This window comes from Drosophila obscura, unplaced genomic scaffold, assembly GCF_018151105.1.
Source record: "Drosophila obscura isolate BZ-5 IFL unplaced genomic scaffold, ASM1815110v1 contig_181, whole genome shotgun sequence".
Lineage (NCBI taxonomy): Eukaryota > Metazoa > Arthropoda > Insecta > Diptera > Drosophilidae > Drosophila > Drosophila obscura.
In genome coordinates this window covers 1500003-1516601 of record NW_024542769.1, presented here as the reverse complement: position 1 = coordinate 1516601, position 16599 = coordinate 1500003, and the positions used below count along the sequence as shown (strand labels likewise).

General features: G+C 45.6%; 8 protein-coding genes across 12 annotated transcripts; 3 read left to right on the top strand and 5 right to left on the bottom strand.

Moving 5' to 3' along the window:
* Positions 1 to 426: 426 nt before the first annotated feature.
* Positions 427 to 3341, bottom strand: LOC111067755 (sorting nexin lst-4). Its single transcript, XM_022357049.2, has 3 exons — positions 2272 to 3341; positions 1082 to 1734; positions 427 to 1019 (listed from the first exon to the last, which is right to left on the bottom strand). The coding sequence occupies exons 1-3, from the start codon at positions 3010 to 3012 to the stop codon at positions 728 to 730; spliced, it is 1686 nt and encodes a 561-aa protein (XP_022212741.1). The 5' UTR covers positions 3013 to 3341; the 3' UTR covers positions 427 to 727.
* Positions 3342 to 3756: 415 nt separating this feature from the next.
* Positions 3757 to 5742, top strand: LOC111067824 (cell wall protein DAN4). The gene is given in 2 exon segments (XM_022357135.2): positions 3757 to 4054; positions 4339 to 5742. Coding segments are annotated over 2 exon segments (807 nt in total). The 5' UTR covers positions 3757 to 3981; the 3' UTR covers positions 5073 to 5742.
* Positions 5743 to 6430: 688 nt separating this feature from the next.
* On the bottom strand, positions 6431 to 7466 carry LOC111067822. Its single transcript, XM_022357133.2, has one exon. The coding sequence runs from the start codon at positions 7394 to 7396 to the stop codon at positions 6485 to 6487; it is 912 nt and encodes a 303-aa protein (XP_022212825.1). The 5' UTR covers positions 7397 to 7466; the 3' UTR covers positions 6431 to 6484.
* A 57-nt stretch (positions 7467 to 7523) lies between these two features.
* LOC111067825 (transmembrane protein 50A) lies at positions 7524 to 8443 on the top strand. Its single transcript, XM_022357136.2, has 4 exons — positions 7524 to 7691; positions 7749 to 7883; positions 7940 to 8069; positions 8131 to 8443. The coding sequence occupies exons 1-4, from the start codon at positions 7608 to 7610 to the stop codon at positions 8238 to 8240; spliced, it is 459 nt and encodes a 152-aa protein (XP_022212828.1). The 5' UTR covers positions 7524 to 7607; the 3' UTR covers positions 8241 to 8443.
* On the bottom strand, positions 8395 to 10926 carry LOC111067818 (chitooligosaccharidolytic beta-N-acetylglucosaminidase). The gene is made up of 4 exons (XM_022357128.2): positions 10829 to 10926; positions 10496 to 10623; positions 9762 to 10396; positions 8395 to 9701 (listed from the first exon to the last, which is right to left on the bottom strand). Exons 2-4 carry the CDS (start codon positions 10573 to 10575, stop codon positions 8593 to 8595), a joined length of 1824 nt encoding a protein of 607 aa, XP_022212820.2. The 5' UTR covers positions 10576 to 10623; positions 10829 to 10926; the 3' UTR covers positions 8395 to 8592.
* Positions 10927 to 11302: 376 nt separating this feature from the next.
* Positions 11303 to 12772, bottom strand: LOC111067823 (general transcription factor IIE subunit 2). Its single transcript, XM_022357134.2, has 6 exons — positions 12587 to 12772; positions 12406 to 12510; positions 12185 to 12347; positions 11835 to 12125; positions 11681 to 11768; positions 11303 to 11609 (listed from the first exon to the last, which is right to left on the bottom strand). Exons 1-6 carry the CDS (start codon positions 12646 to 12648, stop codon positions 11440 to 11442), a joined length of 879 nt encoding a protein of 292 aa, XP_022212826.1. The 5' UTR covers positions 12649 to 12772; the 3' UTR covers positions 11303 to 11439.
* Positions 12773 to 12909: 137 nt separating this feature from the next.
* LOC111067819 (RNA-binding protein 45) lies at positions 12910 to 15843 on the bottom strand. Of its 2 annotated transcripts, none has more exons than XM_022357129.2 (9): positions 15442 to 15843; positions 15190 to 15384; positions 14753 to 15129; positions 14632 to 14695; positions 14447 to 14565; positions 14215 to 14321; positions 13981 to 14151; positions 13850 to 13923; positions 12910 to 13555 (listed from the first exon to the last, which is right to left on the bottom strand). In XM_022357129.2, exons 1-8 carry the CDS (start codon positions 15756 to 15758, stop codon positions 13852 to 13854), a joined length of 1422 nt encoding a protein of 473 aa, XP_022212821.1. In that variant the 5' UTR covers positions 15759 to 15843; the 3' UTR covers positions 12910 to 13555; positions 13850 to 13851. The 2 variants fall into 2 exon arrangements, with proteins under 2 accessions (XP_022212821.1, XP_022212823.1); XM_022357131.2 differs by having other exon boundaries at positions 12911 to 13555; positions 14468 to 14565; positions 15442 to 15842.
* Positions 13083 to 16531, top strand: LOC111067826 (protein twisted gastrulation). 4 transcript variants are annotated; one of them, XR_002607144.2, is made up of 2 exons: positions 13083 to 13660; positions 16122 to 16198. XR_002607144.2 is itself a non-coding variant. In XM_022357137.2 (2 exons), exons 1-2 carry the CDS (start codon positions 15955 to 15957, stop codon positions 16497 to 16499), a joined length of 381 nt encoding a protein of 126 aa, XP_022212829.1. In that variant the 5' UTR covers positions 15918 to 15954; the 3' UTR covers positions 16500 to 16531. The 4 variants fall into 4 exon arrangements, 1 of the variants encoding a protein (XP_022212829.1); XR_002607143.2 differs by lacking the exon at positions 16122 to 16198 and adding an exon at positions 14007 to 14398; XR_002607145.2 differs by lacking the exon at positions 13083 to 13660 and adding an exon at positions 15809 to 15922 and having other exon boundaries at positions 16122 to 16213.
* The last annotated feature ends 68 nt before the right edge of the window (positions 16532 to 16599 follow it).

The window sequence follows — 16599 nt, the reverse complement described above, 5'->3', positions numbered from 1 at the left end:
ACTACTTCTATTTCTATTATTTTTTTTGTGTTTATACTAGTTATTATTATGCTTATTATTTATGAAAAAACGATGGAAATGGAATGAAAAAATCCCCCAAAATGTGCAATCTAACATTTATGTTTTAGGCAAAAACGGAAACAATACAACACAAAAAAAAACAACAAAAAAAACCAAAACCAAACGCATAAATCACAAAAATTATTAACGAGAGAGAATGGCATGAGAAATGTGCGGAAGGTGGAAAATAAAGAGAACCCTTTTAGAGAATTTCGCTGATAAAGGCAACAGAATAGCAAAAAATAAAATTGAACGAGAGACTTTTTCATGGGCATCATCGGGATCACGGCATCTCGGCATTCGCTTTCACTTTCAGCATCACAATCAGATCAGAGCACTCAAGAGTTTTGTTTGCATTTGTATAAATATAAATGTATATATATTTGCATTTGTATTTCAATTAATCGGAGGTGTATAATAGGGATAGGTTACTCGTAGTATAAACTTTAACTTGTGTGTGCGTGTGTGTATATAAATACGCAACTTTTTACTTACAAACAACACCTATTTGAATATCTCACGTTTATCGTTTAAACCGCGTTTAATTTAGATTTATTTATCCTTAAAGCATTTCAAATGCGCGCGTGCGAATGTTTTCGGAATTTGTGCTCTGCGTGCATTTCTTTGTTTCTTTTGTTGTTCCCCGATCCACGCTTCGTGGTGTGGACTATTCAATCTGTCGATTGGCTTCCTGCAGACGCGCCACCACAGTCTGATAGAACTTGATCTGCTCCGCAATAAAGTTCTTGAGTGTTTGCTTCAAGTGGGTGTCGCGTTCGGCTTTGAAGTGCGTCAGTTCGGCCAGCACCGTGTAAGAGACGACATCCGTGCGCCTGTTCACGTCCTGCAGCTGGGCATTGCTCATCTTGCCCTCGGCCGTCGATCGCTCGCAGTCCTTGCGCTTCTGTATGGCTCCCTTGTGCGTGGAGAAGATGTCCGGAAAGCAGCTCAGAACGCCCCTGGTTTGGCAAACAACTCGAAATTTATAAATATATAAAAATAAAGCGAAAGCATAACCCACCTGTAGATGTGCAAACGATCGGAGAGTGGGATCCAATCCTGCTTGGGCTGATCACCGAACGCCTGGCCAACGCCAATGAAGATGCCGCCAATGCGTCCCACGCTCTCGGACAGCGGGACAGCATTGCGGGTGGGTGCTCGTCGCTCATCAATCGCCAGGGCCTTGGCCAGCTCGGAGAGACCATCGCCAATGCGCTGGAATTCCTTTTTGCTCTGCGACATGGACCGCTTGGCCATGTCATTGGAAATGCTGTTGAGGTTGCGCACGGCCGCATCCATGCTGTGTATGAACTGCGTTCCACTGTCCAGCTGGGCGTCCACTTTCGAGTGCAGAAGATTCTTGTCCGGCGGCGATATGGCCAGGCAGTAATTGACGCCCGCATAGGGATCCCTCTCGGCCTTACGCTTGCCCGACTTCCAGATCTTCTCGTCCCGGCAGGTGAGAAAATGATACCACACCTCGCACTTCGAGATGACCGGATGGCGGCACACCCAGTCAACGAACTCCTGCAACTGGACGCGTCGATGCTCCACAAACTGCTCCTCATATCGTCCAGATATCTGCTTGTCCGGTAGCGGTGGCACTGGGATCAAACAGAACTTATCCACCAGTCGTTCGTGCAGCCAATCAAAGTGCTTGTAGCGACGCGACACCTAAATAAAGAAAGGGAAACCCAGATTAGATACAAACAATAAAATGTAACACAGGAACGGGGGAGCGGGGTGTGCACTGCGCTGCGCTGAGTCATGAAACAATCATTGAATTGGCGCTGCCGTTGGCTACCAGTTGGTCAGTCAGAAATTGCCCCACAAAAAGAAATTGCCTCAGCTGGGGCATGGCATGGAAATGGCACCCCGAAGACGGAATACCCTAACACACGATCAATCAATCGGATCAATTGCTGTTGATTGTCAATAAAGAAAGGTGTCAACCCATTTCCCTTGACAGAGTTATCCTCCATTTTCCAATGGCACTATCACATGACCCAACCTTAATTACCCCCAAGCAGAGGCAGGGTACGGAGAGAGAAGAAGCAATTTATGAGTCCCCCAACAGACAACCACACCACACACTCCTAACCGCTACCCCACCCCACACGCAACGGGCGCTTTATCGTATTGTTGTTAATCATGGCGATAGCAGAGCGTCGAGACCCAGCTACAGAGTTCTGGATACGAGAGACCACTTACGGATATGTTATTGAAGCTAGGCGTCAGCTGGTAGGCAATAAACGTTTTCATTCCCTTGAATTTTGATTCCTTCTTGGGGCTGGCCACAATCACGGAGTAGGGCGAACCGCTGTGCGTCCACTGATAAATGGAGTCCTCCAGCTGTGTGATGTACGCCACTTCGCAGTCGGGAATTTTCTCTTTGTTGCTGGACAGGCCGAGTATGTACGAGTCGGAGCTCTTGGCGAACATGCCCTTCTTCATGGTGGCCGTGCTGGCAGCGGTGGACGCCAGCGACAGGGTGTCGTCGCTGGGCGCAACAGGTAGGTGCTTGTTATCGTAGTCGCTGGTGGAGTGCGTGAGGCCGCCAGCGCGAGCTGCTTGGCCAGCGGCGCGGCCACTGGGTCCAATCTCTGAGTATGTATCGTTGTCATCGCTCCAGTCATCCTCGTCGTCCCAATTGCTGCCATCGTCGTCGGCCGTCTGGTCGTAGCGCGGCGGAGCTGGCGCTGCAAAGGGATCCGCCACCGGGGGCACCGGAGTGGCAGTGGCTGCACTCAGTTTTTGGGCCTCCGCTGCCGACAGCACCTCCACGTAGGCCGCTGGAAAGAGCCCCACTTGTCCGCGACTGTTTTTGCCCTCCCACCAGCCTTCACCCACATCACTGCGCGTCACCGACAACACTTCGCCCGTGTTGATGGAGAGCTCCGACGAGCCGGGCTCGCCGCTGAAGTCGTACATGGCGCGCACGTACGAGGTCATCTTTTCTTATTGCACTGTTTCCTTGACGCGAGCTTTTATCTTAAATCAACGGGGTCCATAAAGAGATGGAAAATTTAGTTTCGTTGGGGCTGAATAAGGTGTGAGTCAGTGTGTGTGAATAATAGCCGATAACAGTCGAAATTCACACATTTCCAGCGAGTTGGCACTTCCAAAACTGCATACAAATATTTCAAAATATAGGTATGTGACTGCACAAAATCTTATTGTTTCAAACATATAAATGTCCACACTCAAAACCGGGGTGACCAATCTTGTAGAAAATTAATGCATCCATCGAACAAATTTATATGTTAAGTGCTGAAAGTCTTAGCTTGCTAGTAATATTAAACTGAATATCAAAATCGAGGAATATCAACGCATCTTGTCGTGTCCGTCAGTATATTTACGGTATATTTTGAGTCAGGCGGTATATTTTATTAATAAATCTTGTGGGTCTGGTCTGTCTGTCCTTCGGAAACTAGAGCTGTCAAACGATTGATATCGTAATAGTATCGGGCTCAAATAATTATTAAAAAAACATTGAAACCTTTTAGGAACTTTGTAAAAATTAGATGCCACGTGTCGATTTATTTACAAATTTGCCTTCTTATTTTAGAGCAGCCAATCCAAACATATCAAAGCGCAACAACTGTAGCTCGATACTATGATGATAGTCGATAGTAGCGGATAGCAGCAAAACATCGATACTATCGATAGTGCCCTCGATGGTTTGACACCTCTATTCACTCATTTAAAAGAAATTTTATTTAATTGCGCGTTGGTGAGGAACTCAGTTCTCCAGAAGTTGTGCAATAATCACATTCGAGGTATACTTATATCCCAGTGGGTACACGACATTTCAATTGCAGGCACAATTGCAACGCCAAACGGCAAATCTCATATATAGATATATAGCCAAAACAAGTCGGACGTGCAGTTTTCACGACACAAAGACCACAGCACAGCAAAATGAATCGGCAGGCAAAATTCCTTATCTTGTGCCTATTTGTTGGCCTCTTCTCCTCGAACTTGTGCGAAGATGGTAAGAAACAAGAAAATTCCATTTAATTATGTATATTTTAATGTGCCTGCGTGTACATATGTGTGTTCTGCATATCGGTGTGGGTGTATGCGTGTGGTAAACTTGCATGCATGTATTGTACATACATACATGTGCACATATGGAGGGGAATAATATGCGTATTTATTTGCATTTTAAATGTCAAGTTTGTGGGAGTGGACGGGAGGGGTCCTGGACCCCAAGAGACGCATTGATATTGTGGAAAAACTCTACCTAAATATGATTCATAGATATTCTTTTCGCAGCTACTGCTACTGGACCTGTGGCCACCACCACCGCCACGCCGGGTGATGTTACTACCGTTCCTGTTCCAGATGATAAAAACACGACCACAGCGCCTACAACAACGACTTCGACAACCGAGAAGACGACTACTGTACCAACAACTACGTCCACAACAACCACTACGGAGAAAACTACTACGAGCACCACTCCGGCAACAACTACAACTACAACGCCCAACACCACCACAACCACGTCGAGTACAACTTCTTCAACAACGCCAGCCACAACAACAAGCACCACTTCTACAACTCCGTCACCCAACTCGACAACCACTGCAGCCCCAAATACATCGACCACACCCGCTCCGACGCCAACGCCATCGCCATGCCATGGCTTCAATGGATCCTCTTTCATTGGTGGCATTGTGCTGACCCTGGGACTGCTGGCCATCGGCTTGGTGGCCTACAAGTTCTACAAGGCTCGCAACGAGCGTAATTACCACACTCTTTGAGCCGCCACAGCGTTTACGTCGGCATTTAATGCGGCCGGAGCCGGAGCGGCGGCAAGCAGCAACAACACCGCCACGGATGCCGAGCGTGTGCGCTTTGTTCAGCCATCAATACCATTGCGATCGCCACCGGCACAGCCGCCACCTCCTCCACCAACCGGAGCCATCGGTGGTGCGGCAGCAGCCGCGCATTCAACACCCCAAAATTGTTCGCCTTCGGCTAGAGATCGACTGCTGCATACGTAATTTACTCTCGGGGTATATATATATATATATATATATTATTACAATATTATTGCTATCCAAAGAGCCCCTAAGCCCCAACTTCACCTACTCCCAAACAGTCGTATCTATCACACAATCACAGTCCTTGTCCTTTGACATTCAGCTTTATTGGTTTTTAATATGAATTCTTTCCTTATCAGCTATACAGAAAATTATAAATACAATATTTGTCTTGAATGATTCATGAAAAGTTTTGCAAAACTCAGTTTATCAGCATCTGAGCGGATGTTGAAGAGCAGAGCCTTCGGAGCTGGGGCTGCACAGCTCCCCTGGAAGACCGAGACAGAGAAAACAGTAAACAAAGAACAGAAAATGGAGAGACGAAAGAACAAATATAACAGCAAATATGTGAGACTGCTTGATAGCGCGAGAATGATGATGAAGCGGCGGCCGGCTGCCTGGAGACGGCTTTGGTTTCTGGAATTCATAAATAGAGCTACGCTACGAAAAGGGAGAATATAAATTTTGATTATATTTACACAACTTTTGAACAACTAAAACAATTCATTCTAGCAACTAAGAATATTTACTATCTTAACGAGCTATATACAAAAAGAAACGCGTGTCTATTATTCTCCTTCTGCATTAATGTGCATTTTTATATTTTAATCGAATATAATTCTTACTATTGCGTTGCCCCTATTTTTATCCCCCCAACCATCATCGGGTATATACATTTTGTCCCCCCCACTCTTCAGATTTTGAAATATTGCTACAAATCAATAAAGCTTCGCACGATTACGATGAACAGAGGGGGAGGCACAGCGACTTGAACAGGAACAGGGACGACGGCAATGCAGTTGTGTCTGTGACCGCTGTCAATGATACATTCATACATACTTTTATATGCAATATCAATATGTATATCACAGAGCAGGTCTATTGGAACCAAAACATTATGTTACATACATACATACATACATATGAGTACATATATGCGAATGTTGAATATTTTGTATTAGGATTGAAACTACACATATGAATTACCATTTACCTTTACCTCTATCTCTACCTACCGCTTATTGTTGGAAAACCTTTGAAACTACAAGGAAATACTAAACCCAGTCGTCAAGTTTATGCAAACAAACACGAGTATTCTCTCTGTGCAGATGGAAATCAAATCTCATAATTATATAAGCTAAAAAGTAACCAATCTATGTATATCCAGTAATTCACTCCAGCCGGCTTACTACAATATACTATACATATACATAAAACTATATATCTATACATCATGTATGTCTGTATATCGTGTACGATAATAAATATTTTAAATTTAAATGCTATTCGTTTCAAAGGGAATTAAAATTCGCATCAAATTCGGGTCAAAACATTTTATTTATACGGTTTCTTAGAGTATATTACATTATCTGCTAGTTTGCATTCAGTTTCTTCAACTTTTTCTGTATTTTCGGGACTTCCACGCTTTCTGATTTACGCTTGAGGTTATCTTTCGGCTTTCGTTTCTGCTGTTTGGCGTTGAACCGTAGCTGGAGCTTGGTGCCGGCCAGACTGAGGTCCTGTTTGATTGCCTTGCGTGCATCGAATGTGGTGGGCAGGGTTACGGTCGCCGCACTAAACTCACGGAACTTTCCCTTGCCTGGCTTGATTTGAATATCAACTGCATTCTCGAACAGCTCTCGCACCTGCGCTACGGAGCTCGTCTTGGGCAGGTTCGTGATGACGACGGACGATGTGAAGTTACCCTTGCGTTGGCCCTTCTTGGCTTCACGCTTCATCAGGTACTTGGTCCTCTTGTTCTCCACGGAGAGCTGTTGTTTGGTCACAAGTTCATTCACAAACTCGCCCGAATCGGTCTTCGGTAGAGAGACGAAGATTCCCTTGAACGCCGGATCTGTTTCTATAGATGCTTTGATGTCTGCGAATGCTTTATCGCGATCTTCCTTCGATTTGAAGTCAACCAGGCAGAAACGAGCGTGCTTTTGGCGGGGTTTTGTCGATTTGGATACCAGGGGGTGGAGCGACTTGACCTTGGCCTGGAACTCCTGCTCGTCCAATGGTAACTTCTGGGGAAAGCGAACATAAAGACGCGTTCCCTTAAGTTTCTCATACTTGTTCTGGATCTTTTCTTCGATAATCTCTGCTCGGCTCTTGGTCGTTGCGGCTGTCTCTCCATCGTCGGAAGATTCCTCCGCGTCGTCGTCTTCATCGGATTCCGTTGAACTGGCTGCCAAATCCGGTTCGCTTTCGTCTTCAGACTCCTCAGAGTTCTCGGCCAGGAGCTCCTCCGACTCTGAAGAGCTTTCTTCCACCGTTTTCTTCATATTTTTAAATATTTATTAATGTTTTCGTTCGCACGTGTTTCGCAGCCACAACAAGAGCAGAGCGCTCGATGCTATCGGTTTGCGAACACTTTATCATCGATAGCCTTATCGACAGCTATCGAGCACTACACATCTCTAAGCCATTGTTGTCATATCTCGACCGAAAGTGCAAAATAAAAAAAATTATTTTAATTACGTTCTAAGTACAATAATGGGCGTGTTAGAGAATGTCAAGGAATGGTTCACATCAGACACCTCCAGGAATAAGAATTCCTCGCTTGTAGCTGGCCTACTGGTACATATAACACCCACCCCATGAACTATGCTTTTGTAACAGCGCGATTTTTTTCAGTTCTTTGCAGGATGGTGGATCCTAATCGATGCAATGTCTGGCGACGGCAGCCACCAAATTACAACAGGACATGTTTTTATAGGCATATTCGGGACCGTCAGCTTCTGTATGGTGAACGCCGTCAAAGGCGAGCATGTAAGAATTAGTGTCCATAGTGTATAGATAAAATGACTCACTGACCCTCTGTTTAGATTTCGGAAGATAACTCGTCGGAGTCAGGAGCCAGGATTGCCAAACTGTGGCTGCTTGTTGGCTTTGTGATGGGCTTCGCCTCAATCATAGCTGCCATTTGGGTGATGATTGATGATTTCATCAACAATGGTGAGAGGAAAACTTATGACAAGTGAAAACAATAGAATAATCAGTGTTTTTTCGCCATTAGATAAGAAAGAGGCCTGGCTAGGCGTCGCCCTCCTTCTACAGAATGTCTTCATATTGTTCGCAAGTTTGGTTTACAAGTTCGGGCGCAACGAGGAGGAGTGGAACGAATAGAGTCATCCATCGTTTTCTGCATATAGGAAAGACGCTGCTTTTAGTATTTAAATCCATACGTACAAGATATTCAAAGTCCACAAGGATTATGTCGGAGGCAGAGGCCATCTCCCACCGCCTCATCCCGTTTTAATACATAATGACACACGTATAATCTCATTTATAGAATACTAAATAAACGACAAGTCACTTGCGTAAGGTCACTTACTGGGCTGCAGTTTATTTCAGACGGTTAGAGCTATGACGAGCAGTGAGCCAAGATGACTGCCGCTCACCCAATGCCCTGTGCGCCCACCGCACTGGCTATTGCTATAAGAACATGAAATTGAATCAAAGAATGGTTAAGCGCTGATCAAGCTTGTGCATCATACGCGTCAATGGGGCATTCGCGCTCATTCTGCAGACACCACTGAGGCTGCAGGGCCTCGGCTCCCAGGCCGTTTTCCACCAGCCGCTCCCGGTGGAGCAGCAGACGCGACTCCGCCTGTTTCCAGCTTTCGGCGGGATTCGACCAGAGGCGTTCGGCCAGGGCACTGGCACGCGGCCAGAAGCGGTTGTCCAGGGTATGCTCATCGATTTGCTCCGACCAAATGGCTGCCTCGGCGCCAAGCACATGATGCTCATAGTCGCCGGCAATGGCCGACATGGTGTTGTCGTACACCTTCTGCCAGCCAATGTAGGGGGAGCACCAGTTGTTGCCGTCGGTCACCCATCCAGCTCCGCCGCAGTCAAAGTACAGGGCATCGTAATTGGAGACAATCGTCTTGAAGCCACGCTTCAGTATTTTTTTCACCTGGGGATCGCCGCCCATCGTCCAAATCTGGATAATATAACGCTCCGGATTCAAGTACTCATCGATAAAGGGCTCCTCCGTGAGATGACTGGTCCACAGAATGATGGGTGTTTGGGATCCATTGGCCACAATATCCACCCGTTTGAGTGCCTCGGTCTGGAAGTGTCCCCACAGGCGCATGAAGTCGGCAGTCTCTAGACCCCAGCCCTGGGCCTTCATCCATTGGCGGATTGGCAGACTGCTGTTCCAGCAGCTGGTGGACACTTCGTCGCCGCCCATGTGGAAAACATCTGGGCTGAAGATCTCCCACATCTCGCCATAAATGTCCTCTAACACATTATAGAGCCCTTCGGCAGTGGGATCGAGCTGTCCGCAAGGCGGCTCCACGCAGTAATCCTTCCAGGGCTGAGCATTGAAGCAGGCCGTCATATTCTTGTGCTGCCATCCCTCGCCCACATGGGCCGGGGCGTCGAACTCTGGCATTACGCGGATACCCCGCACGCGACCATACTCCACGATCTCGGCCACTGTCCGTTGGGTGTAAACCTGGCGGGGCGAGTAGGCACCCAGCTTGTATAGCTCTGGCCGCTTGCGCATTTCCAGTGGGAAGCTGTGGGAGTCCGTAATGTGCCAGTGGAAGGTGTTCAGCTTGACCAAGGCCATGCCATCTGCAAAAAATGAGAATATTGAAGTGGAATTCACGGGGGCAGCAGATACCCAAGACGTACCCAGAGTGCGCTTGATTGCCTTCACGGAGTAGTAATTGCGAGAAGTGTCCAGCAGCAGGCCGCGCCACTTGAACGAGGGAGCATCGCTGATGGAAGCGTTGGCCGTCACCTGGACCTCGCGCCTTATGTCATCGTAGACAATCAGTTGGGAGAGAGTCTCCAGGCCATGGCGGGCACCAAAGAAGTTGCCCGCAGCTATGCTGGCCACCACATGGCCAGACGGATCGGTGTCTATGTCTAGACTATAGCTTTCGTCCGTCTCCAGGGTAAGTTTAGCCGGATCCGCGTCTTCCGGCGTGTTAATGTTGATGGTGAGTCGATAGCCGCCCCTCGTGAGGATCTTGCGATCAGGAATCTTGGCATCAACCATATCCATCCAACGGTTTTCGGCCGCCTTCCATAGCTTTTCCTTGCGTGCGATGCCAGTAATATTGAAGTCAATGAACGAGATGTCCACTTGGCGCATCAGTGTATCCAGTCGCACTGCTCCCGTGGGCTTGGGCCACAGCGTCCCAATGGAGCTGCCGCAGAAGAGCCGGCACACGGGCAGACTGATTGCCTTGGAGAAGTTCTCCTCGCTCAGCTCCACCTTGCGGCACAGTCCAAGGTGGCATTCATAGCCATAGACCAGGTCTCTGCAGGAAAAACAATATCCAAACAAAGGGAAAGTTCGTACATTGCTCCCAACCATGCAGGCAAAACATTTACATACATAAATACATATGCAAACTTACTCAGATGTGTGTGATATTGTGGGTGCTACAATGGCCGCCAGGAGCAGCAGCAGGGCCACTGGTAGTGCAGTCCCCAACATATTGTCAACGTTCTAAGGGGAGAAACGCTGAAAGTCAACTGGCGAATGCTAGTGGAATACCAAACGAATACATGAAAATTGATTATTTCAAAACAAGTTTTGGCCCACTCTGTGTCTCTGGGGGTCTTTGCAGCAGGTCGAAGTTCGTATACCCTTACTTTAATATCCTACATATGTAGATTAAAGCGTTTGGGGCTGATGTAAAAAGTGATTTCCCTCTTGGCAAATAATTATTGAATTCCCTGGCACTTACTCTGTATTCCAACTGGCTATGAGAGCACTTCACTGTAGACTGAATCTATTTGCCTTTCGCTGTTGCCAATTTATTTGTACGGCAAGCTGCATCGATTGCCAACACACATTTAGCGGCATGGGCATGTGAAGCACTCAAATATATCAGCAGGAAGGGAAGGGGTCGGTTGTATGTCAAGACAAGATTACACGCTTTTGCTTTTTAACTATCTTTCCCTGCTCTTGATGTCGTATTTCTAAGTTCAAAGCCATTGGAACTGGAAGATAGCAATCCGGTTTGGTTTCCCGTAAATCATTGGGGAAAGAGTCACATCGCGAACTGTAGCACCCCGCGAAAGTTCTCAATGAGATTGTGCATAAGCAAACGAATTTATGACGGTTGCTGTTAAAAATCTGTTTTTTTTATACCACCTCGTTTCACGCATATGTACCAACATATGTAGGTACACTATTCGTTCGTCTAAAGGAACTAAAAGTTCATTGTCCATCAGTATACATCTGTATTCATATCTAATTACAATCATATATCTGCCATACTAGTAAGATTTTGTATTAGTATTAGAAACACGGTTTTTTAATGGGTTCCTTATTTCCTAGTCATTAACATTATCTCTATGTAGGATTCACGCCCTTCAGCGTTAGGGTATTATCCTCGTAGATTTCCAGTACATCAGCCAAATGCTCGTTGTCTCTGGGCTTCTTGAACTGTCGCTTCTTGTTGGCAGCCTTTTTGCGTTTTGGAACAGGCTTCTTGAGGCCATGATCTTGCATGGATCGTATACCTGTGGGGACACAAACGTTGCCATAATATGCGACGAATCTATCCGTATGTTTTCGGCATTATCATTATTACCTTGTTTCTCGAGATATTCGTCGATTTTGGCATCGTCCATAGCATCAACAGTAGCCGAACGCCAGAGTTTTTGGAATTCATCATCCACCTATGGGTACAATTTCGTTGCATAGTTCATGAATTGAAGCACAAGCAAAAATAGGACAAAGCTCACCGAAAAATTGGCTGTTCGGTCGTTGTAGAACAAAATTTTCTTCTTGTCAATGGGTCTGATAATAAAAAGTATTTCCGCTGCACGATTTTTCAAAACTTTCTCGCAATGCGGCAGGGACTCCTGCACATCCTCCATCAGTATGCCACCCAGGCCTTTCAAGTCATGCTGCTTTAGCAGTCGCATCAGAGTTTTGCCATCTTTGATTTTGTAGACGGGCTTGAAGCTAAACTTTGTTCCACACGGGCTGACTTCTATCTTTGGGTTGTTGTTTAGAGCTTCCCCAGACAGCCACTGCAATGGATGGGTAGGACATCAGACTATCAGCCTGTAAGGACTTTCAACCTACTTACATTTTTGACAGACTGGCCAATATCCAGTTGGTTGGTCTCGTCGAGAATCTCCTCAATCTGCAGTGGATGATCATCACCGTCCTGGTGACGGGTGCGCATAAACTTCACTATCTTGGCCAACACTCCAAAGCGATACTGCGAGCTGCCAGACATGGTTTTGTACCTAAAAGTGGATCATTTGCCGATGAGTATGGACACGGCAATGAGTGTTTTCAACTTACGAAGATGAATCCAGCTTTGGAGCTGTTGGCGGACGCATTTTCCTCTTGGCGTCATCGCTAGGCGGCGGTGGCAGAGGTCTGTCTGGCTTTGCTTTCTTCTCAACGCTGCGAGGACAGGACAGAAGAGAATGGGCACATTTTTAAAGGACCAACATATGCATGGAAATAGAGAGTAGCTTACGTGGGCGTGGCCATTGCCCGTTTTTTGAAGGCCTCGCGTTCGCGAAGCAGCGCTGGATCCATTTTGCTAGATTTGTGTGTCCTCGCTTATAAACTTAACTTGTTTTTGCTATAATTTTAGAATCGAATCGAATCCAAGCAACAATACAAAACAAACCAACTCAGCTGCTAGTTTGCTGGGCTGCCAACTCGTTTGGATTTTCATCGCCAGGCCAGGGCTGCACTGCTTCGTTTTGTTGTCGTGCCAGTTGGCAGCACCAAATGAATACATTTTTGTTTACCCTGCATCTACACCAAAGTCCATTAGGTTCCACATACAATTGAAACAAATTTTGTTGTGTGGATTTTCCATTTATTAATATCGCTTTAATGGCTTACACAATAAAATATTGATTAAAATACGTCATATATATACTCGTAAATATATGTATGTAATTTATGCATGATTAATTCGCGGTTTCGCGAAGATGAATTTCTTGTTTCTTTATCATGTCGTAATACGTTAGTATGTAAATAGTACATGGTAGACAGAGTTCGTATATGTTATGTAGCTTGCTTCGTAACGGTATTGCGGATAGATCCGATAGTCCCCTAGCTGTTGGTGTTGGTTGGTTGGTTGGTTGGTGTGTTGGTTTCGTTGGCTCCGTTTAAGGTCTGGGTCTTTCTACGAGTACTCTGTATGAGAGCCCACTTGAGTTGTTAGTCAATTGTACGGGTGGATTCGTGTTGGCTGTTTGTCCTCCGTTCTCCGGTCAGCGTTCGAAGTTCTGCGTTCTCGTTCTCCGAGTCTGTATCGCTTTTTCACTGTGTTCTTGGTTCTGCGTCCTGCGTTCTTGTTGCTTTCCGTTTTGAGTGTTTTGTTGTTTGGTTGGTTGGGTCAGTTGAACTGTGTTTGATTGGACTGTTTTCTCAAGTTAGTAAAGTACTCGTACATATAGTTCTCTGTAAGTTCATTTTGTTGTCAGTGGGTCTGTGGAAATAGAAAGATAAAAATGGTTTTGTTCTTAATATGTTCACGGTCAGAGGCACCGCATCGTCAATGCACAATGGTCCCCATTGTGCGCAAGGTTTGTAGGTACGAATACCAATCAGTAGACTGTCTGAACAAAAGCGTTAGGCGTATGCATAATTTCAATAGTGTAGTTCTAAAATCGAGCTTAAATACTAACAACTTACCTCATACCACGGCACCACACACTCATTCCAACTATGGCTAAATTAATACATCGAGGCGAAATTCGAGTATGGTAAAGTTCGTACTTACACTTAGTTGCGTCTCAATCGCTTCCGGCCGCCATCGTCACCGTCAGATCCGCTTCGCTCTTCAGCTTCCATAACCTGCCACACAATATTCTCACTTAGACATGTTCATTTCAATGTTAAACAATTTGTTACCTTTATTTTGGTGCCGCATATTTCAGCTCCGTTCAGAACATGAATGGCCCTTTGGGCACTTTCGCACTCTGCGTACTTTACGTAGCCACAGTTCTTGTTGGGAAGCAAATATACATCGATAAGTCCTTTCCAGCACGAGAAAATGTTCTTCAAAATGGAGTGCGGAAGATTCTGTCAAAGAATAAGATAAACCATAATTAGTTTCACCTCTACTTTGTGCTGTGGATCACCTACCGCAGAAAGCACAATGAAAAGTCGTTGTGCAACTTGGGCATCGGGTGATGCTAAAGGCTGGGCAGGAGGCAGGGGCACGTTGCATATGGCATCCTTTTTAGTGCGTTCTGAAATTGATAAATTATAAATAAAGCAGAATAAAATACTAGATTCCAATAAGCAGTAACAAACTCAACAAAACCAAATGGTGAACTTATAAAGTAATTAATTTTATGTTAGTATCGGCATCTACCCCTAGAAGCTTTTTTCGTACTGTCAATAAATGAGGTATCCATCCGTGCAGAGCTCATGCCATTCACTTTGACAATGATTCGCTCGCCCATGGGGTACTCCAGTCCGTGTAGTTTGTCCCTGCAAGGATATAGATACAAATAATGGTATAAGAAACCTTTTCCAGCGTCATATAGATTGACGTACTTTGCATAGATGGCAGCTTCGGGATTGTCGTAAACCACCATCGCTTCATTGGTACGCGGTCCATCTGCAAGTCATTTCAGAGTTTGGTATATGTATTCCTTGATAGATATTAGGATCTTACGTTCGCGCATGATTTGACAGTAGTCTAAGCCGGGTATGATATCAAAGAGTCGCCAAAGCTGATCCTGATTGACGCAGTTGCTGACGGTGACCTCTAGGCACGATGGCTGAGCGACTGGCACATTTTGCATGCGCAAAAATGCAGACATGTCGTTGTTAGTGGAAGTATTCCAATCATTGTTGAAGCTGCCGGCCCCACTGCTGCCGCCATTGTTATTATAGCTGGAGCCCCCGCGTCCAGGATTGGTGTAGACGGGATTATCCTCGGCCGGGCGACCGTACTGGTCGCGCTGTGAACGCGTTGAGCCCTTGGGCTCGGCAAATACAGCCTTGTACTTGGGCGAACAGTTCTCAAAGGCCACGGCAGCGTAGTAGAATCTGGTGGAAAGCCAATATTAGTCCTGTGTGTTCCCTTAGTCACGACATTTTCATACGCACTTTGTGAAGCGAACGTAGCCAAATCCCTTCGGATTGCCATTGTTCTTCTCCCTGACAATGGTTACGGATTCAACCTCGCCCCATTGGGCAAACTCGTCCCGTATGTCATCTTCGGTTGCCGTCTTCGGGATCACAATAAACAGTCTCACGTATTTTTCCTGTTCGTTTTCAGACTTATTTGAGCCTTGGTTACGACTGCAATTTTAGTAATATAATTTAATTACAAATCTCAAATCCACGACTACCACTTACTTTGCGGCCACCAGAACCTTCAGTGTTCTGTCCATTTTCCCGATAGTCTTGCCATTCATTTCCTCCTGGGCCTTCGCCGCATCGGAGGTTTTGGAGAACTTTACATAGGCAATGCCTTTGTTCTCTTGGGTGTGCTTGTCCTTAACCACCCATATATCTTCAATTTCCCCATAGGCAGAGAACGCCTCACGGAAGTCATCCTCTGTATGTGCCTTATTGCATATGATGAAGAGCCTTGACATGGGCGGATCATCATCGTTTGAGTAGTCTTGACCGCCACGTCCTCCGCCGCGAGATTGGGAACGATAATCAGACATATATAATTGGATTAATAATATTTTTTCTCAACTCCGAAAAATTTTCCCGCTAGCCGCTTTTTTGCTGGCGTATACATATAATGTAGGGTTGCTTTCTGATTGAAAAAATCGAATTTTTGTCCAGCGGTTTTCAGCACTGGGAATTCGAAAATAATGCAAGATAGGTAGAAAAAACAATTTAATCTTCTAGTGACAGATGGTAATCTTATGCCTACCTGCCTAAGCAGTAATTTCTACCTGGAAATGTGAACTGATTTATAAGACATGGCCGCACTTAAACGTCTTAGTTGCAATTAGTTCTTCAGCATGAAAGCAATTATAAACAAGCTAGTGAAAATCATGCTTGCCTTTTCTTATTTACAGTTCGTTTGTGGTGATTTGGCGAAGCTGCAGAGAAAATCCCACACCGAGGAATTTGAGGGAGCTCCTGCCCTATTTAGGGCAATGTCATCTGCTCCAAACGATGGCTACACATACAATTGGAGCGTGGTCTCATTTTCGACGGATGATTACGACAGTTACGATCCATCCGAGTCTCCCGTCAACTGCACGGTTCTCTACTTGGATCAGTGCACATCCTGGAACAAGTGCCGCCAAACATGTTTAAAGACTGGAGCCACCAGCTACAGATGGTTCCATGATGGCTGTTGCGAATGTGTGGGCGAACATTGTGTAAACTACGGTATAAATGAGAGCAGGTGTCGCATGTGTCCCGAGCCGGGTTCCGATGACGAAGATTAGGCCTAAAAGCATAAATTTACAAATCGCTTTAATCTGTAATAAATATAAAAATATTGAATTTAATTTAAATGATTAATTGATTTTCTTCAAATGATGAGTG

Excerpts from the sequence above, each read along its gene's own strand:
- LOC111067822 (XM_022357133.2), bottom strand. The coding sequence starts at position 7,396 with ATGAAGAAAACGGTGGAAGAAAGCTCTTCAGAGTCGGAGGAGCTCCTG.
- LOC111067818 (XM_022357128.2), bottom strand. The coding sequence starts at position 10,575 with ATGTTGGGGACTGCACTACCAGTGGCCCTGCTGCTGCTCCTGGCGGCC. Across the intron at positions 10,397-10,495 it reads ACAATATCACACACATCTGA|AGACCTGGTCTATGGCTATG; the intron begins GTAAGTTTGCAT and ends TTTTTCCTGCAG. Across the intron at positions 9,702-9,761 it reads GGCAATCAAGCGCACTCTGG|ATGGCATGGCCTTGGTCAAG; the intron begins GTACGTCTTGGG and ends CATTTTTTGCAG.
- LOC111067823 (XM_022357134.2), bottom strand. The coding sequence starts at position 12,648 with ATGGATCCAGCGCTGCTTCGCGAACGCGAGGCCTTCAAAAAACGGGCA. Across the intron at positions 12,348-12,405 it reads CCAAAGCTGGATTCATCTTC|GTACAAAACCATGTCTGGCA; the intron begins GTAAGTTGAAAA and ends ATCCACTTTTAG. Across the intron at positions 11,610-11,680 it reads CGAATATCTCGAGAAACAAG|GTATACGATCCATGCAAGAT; the intron begins GTAATAATGATA and ends GTGTCCCCACAG.
- LOC111067825 (XM_022357136.2), top strand. The coding sequence starts at position 7,608 with ATGGGCGTGTTAGAGAATGTCAAGGAATGGTTCACATCAGACACCTCC. Across the intron at positions 7,692-7,748 it reads CGCTTGTAGCTGGCCTACTG|TTCTTTGCAGGATGGTGGAT; the intron begins GTACATATAACA and ends GATTTTTTTCAG. Across the intron at positions 7,884-7,939 it reads ACGCCGTCAAAGGCGAGCAT|ATTTCGGAAGATAACTCGTC; the intron begins GTAAGAATTAGT and ends CCCTCTGTTTAG.
- LOC111067819 (XM_022357129.2), bottom strand. The coding sequence starts at position 15,758 with ATGTCTGATTATCGTTCCCAATCTCGCGGCGGAGGACGTGGCGGTCAA. Across the intron at positions 14,696-14,752 it reads CTGTCAAATCATGCGCGAAC|ATGGACCGCGTACCAATGAA; the intron begins GTAAGATCCTAA and ends AATGACTTGCAG. Across the intron at positions 14,322-14,446 it reads TACGAAAAAAGCTTCTAGGG|AACGCACTAAAAAGGATGCC; the intron begins GTAGATGCCGAT and ends TATCAATTTCAG.
- LOC111067755 (XM_022357049.2), bottom strand. The coding sequence starts at position 3,012 with ATGACCTCGTACGTGCGCGCCATGTACGACTTCAGCGGCGAGCCCGGC. Across the intron at positions 1,735-2,271 it reads CTAGCTTCAATAACATATCC|GTGTCGCGTCGCTACAAGCA; the intron begins GTAAGTGGTCTC and ends TTCTTTATTTAG. Across the intron at positions 1,020-1,081 it reads GATCGTTTGCACATCTACAG|GGGCGTTCTGAGCTGCTTTC; the intron begins GTGGGTTATGCT and ends TTGCCAAACCAG.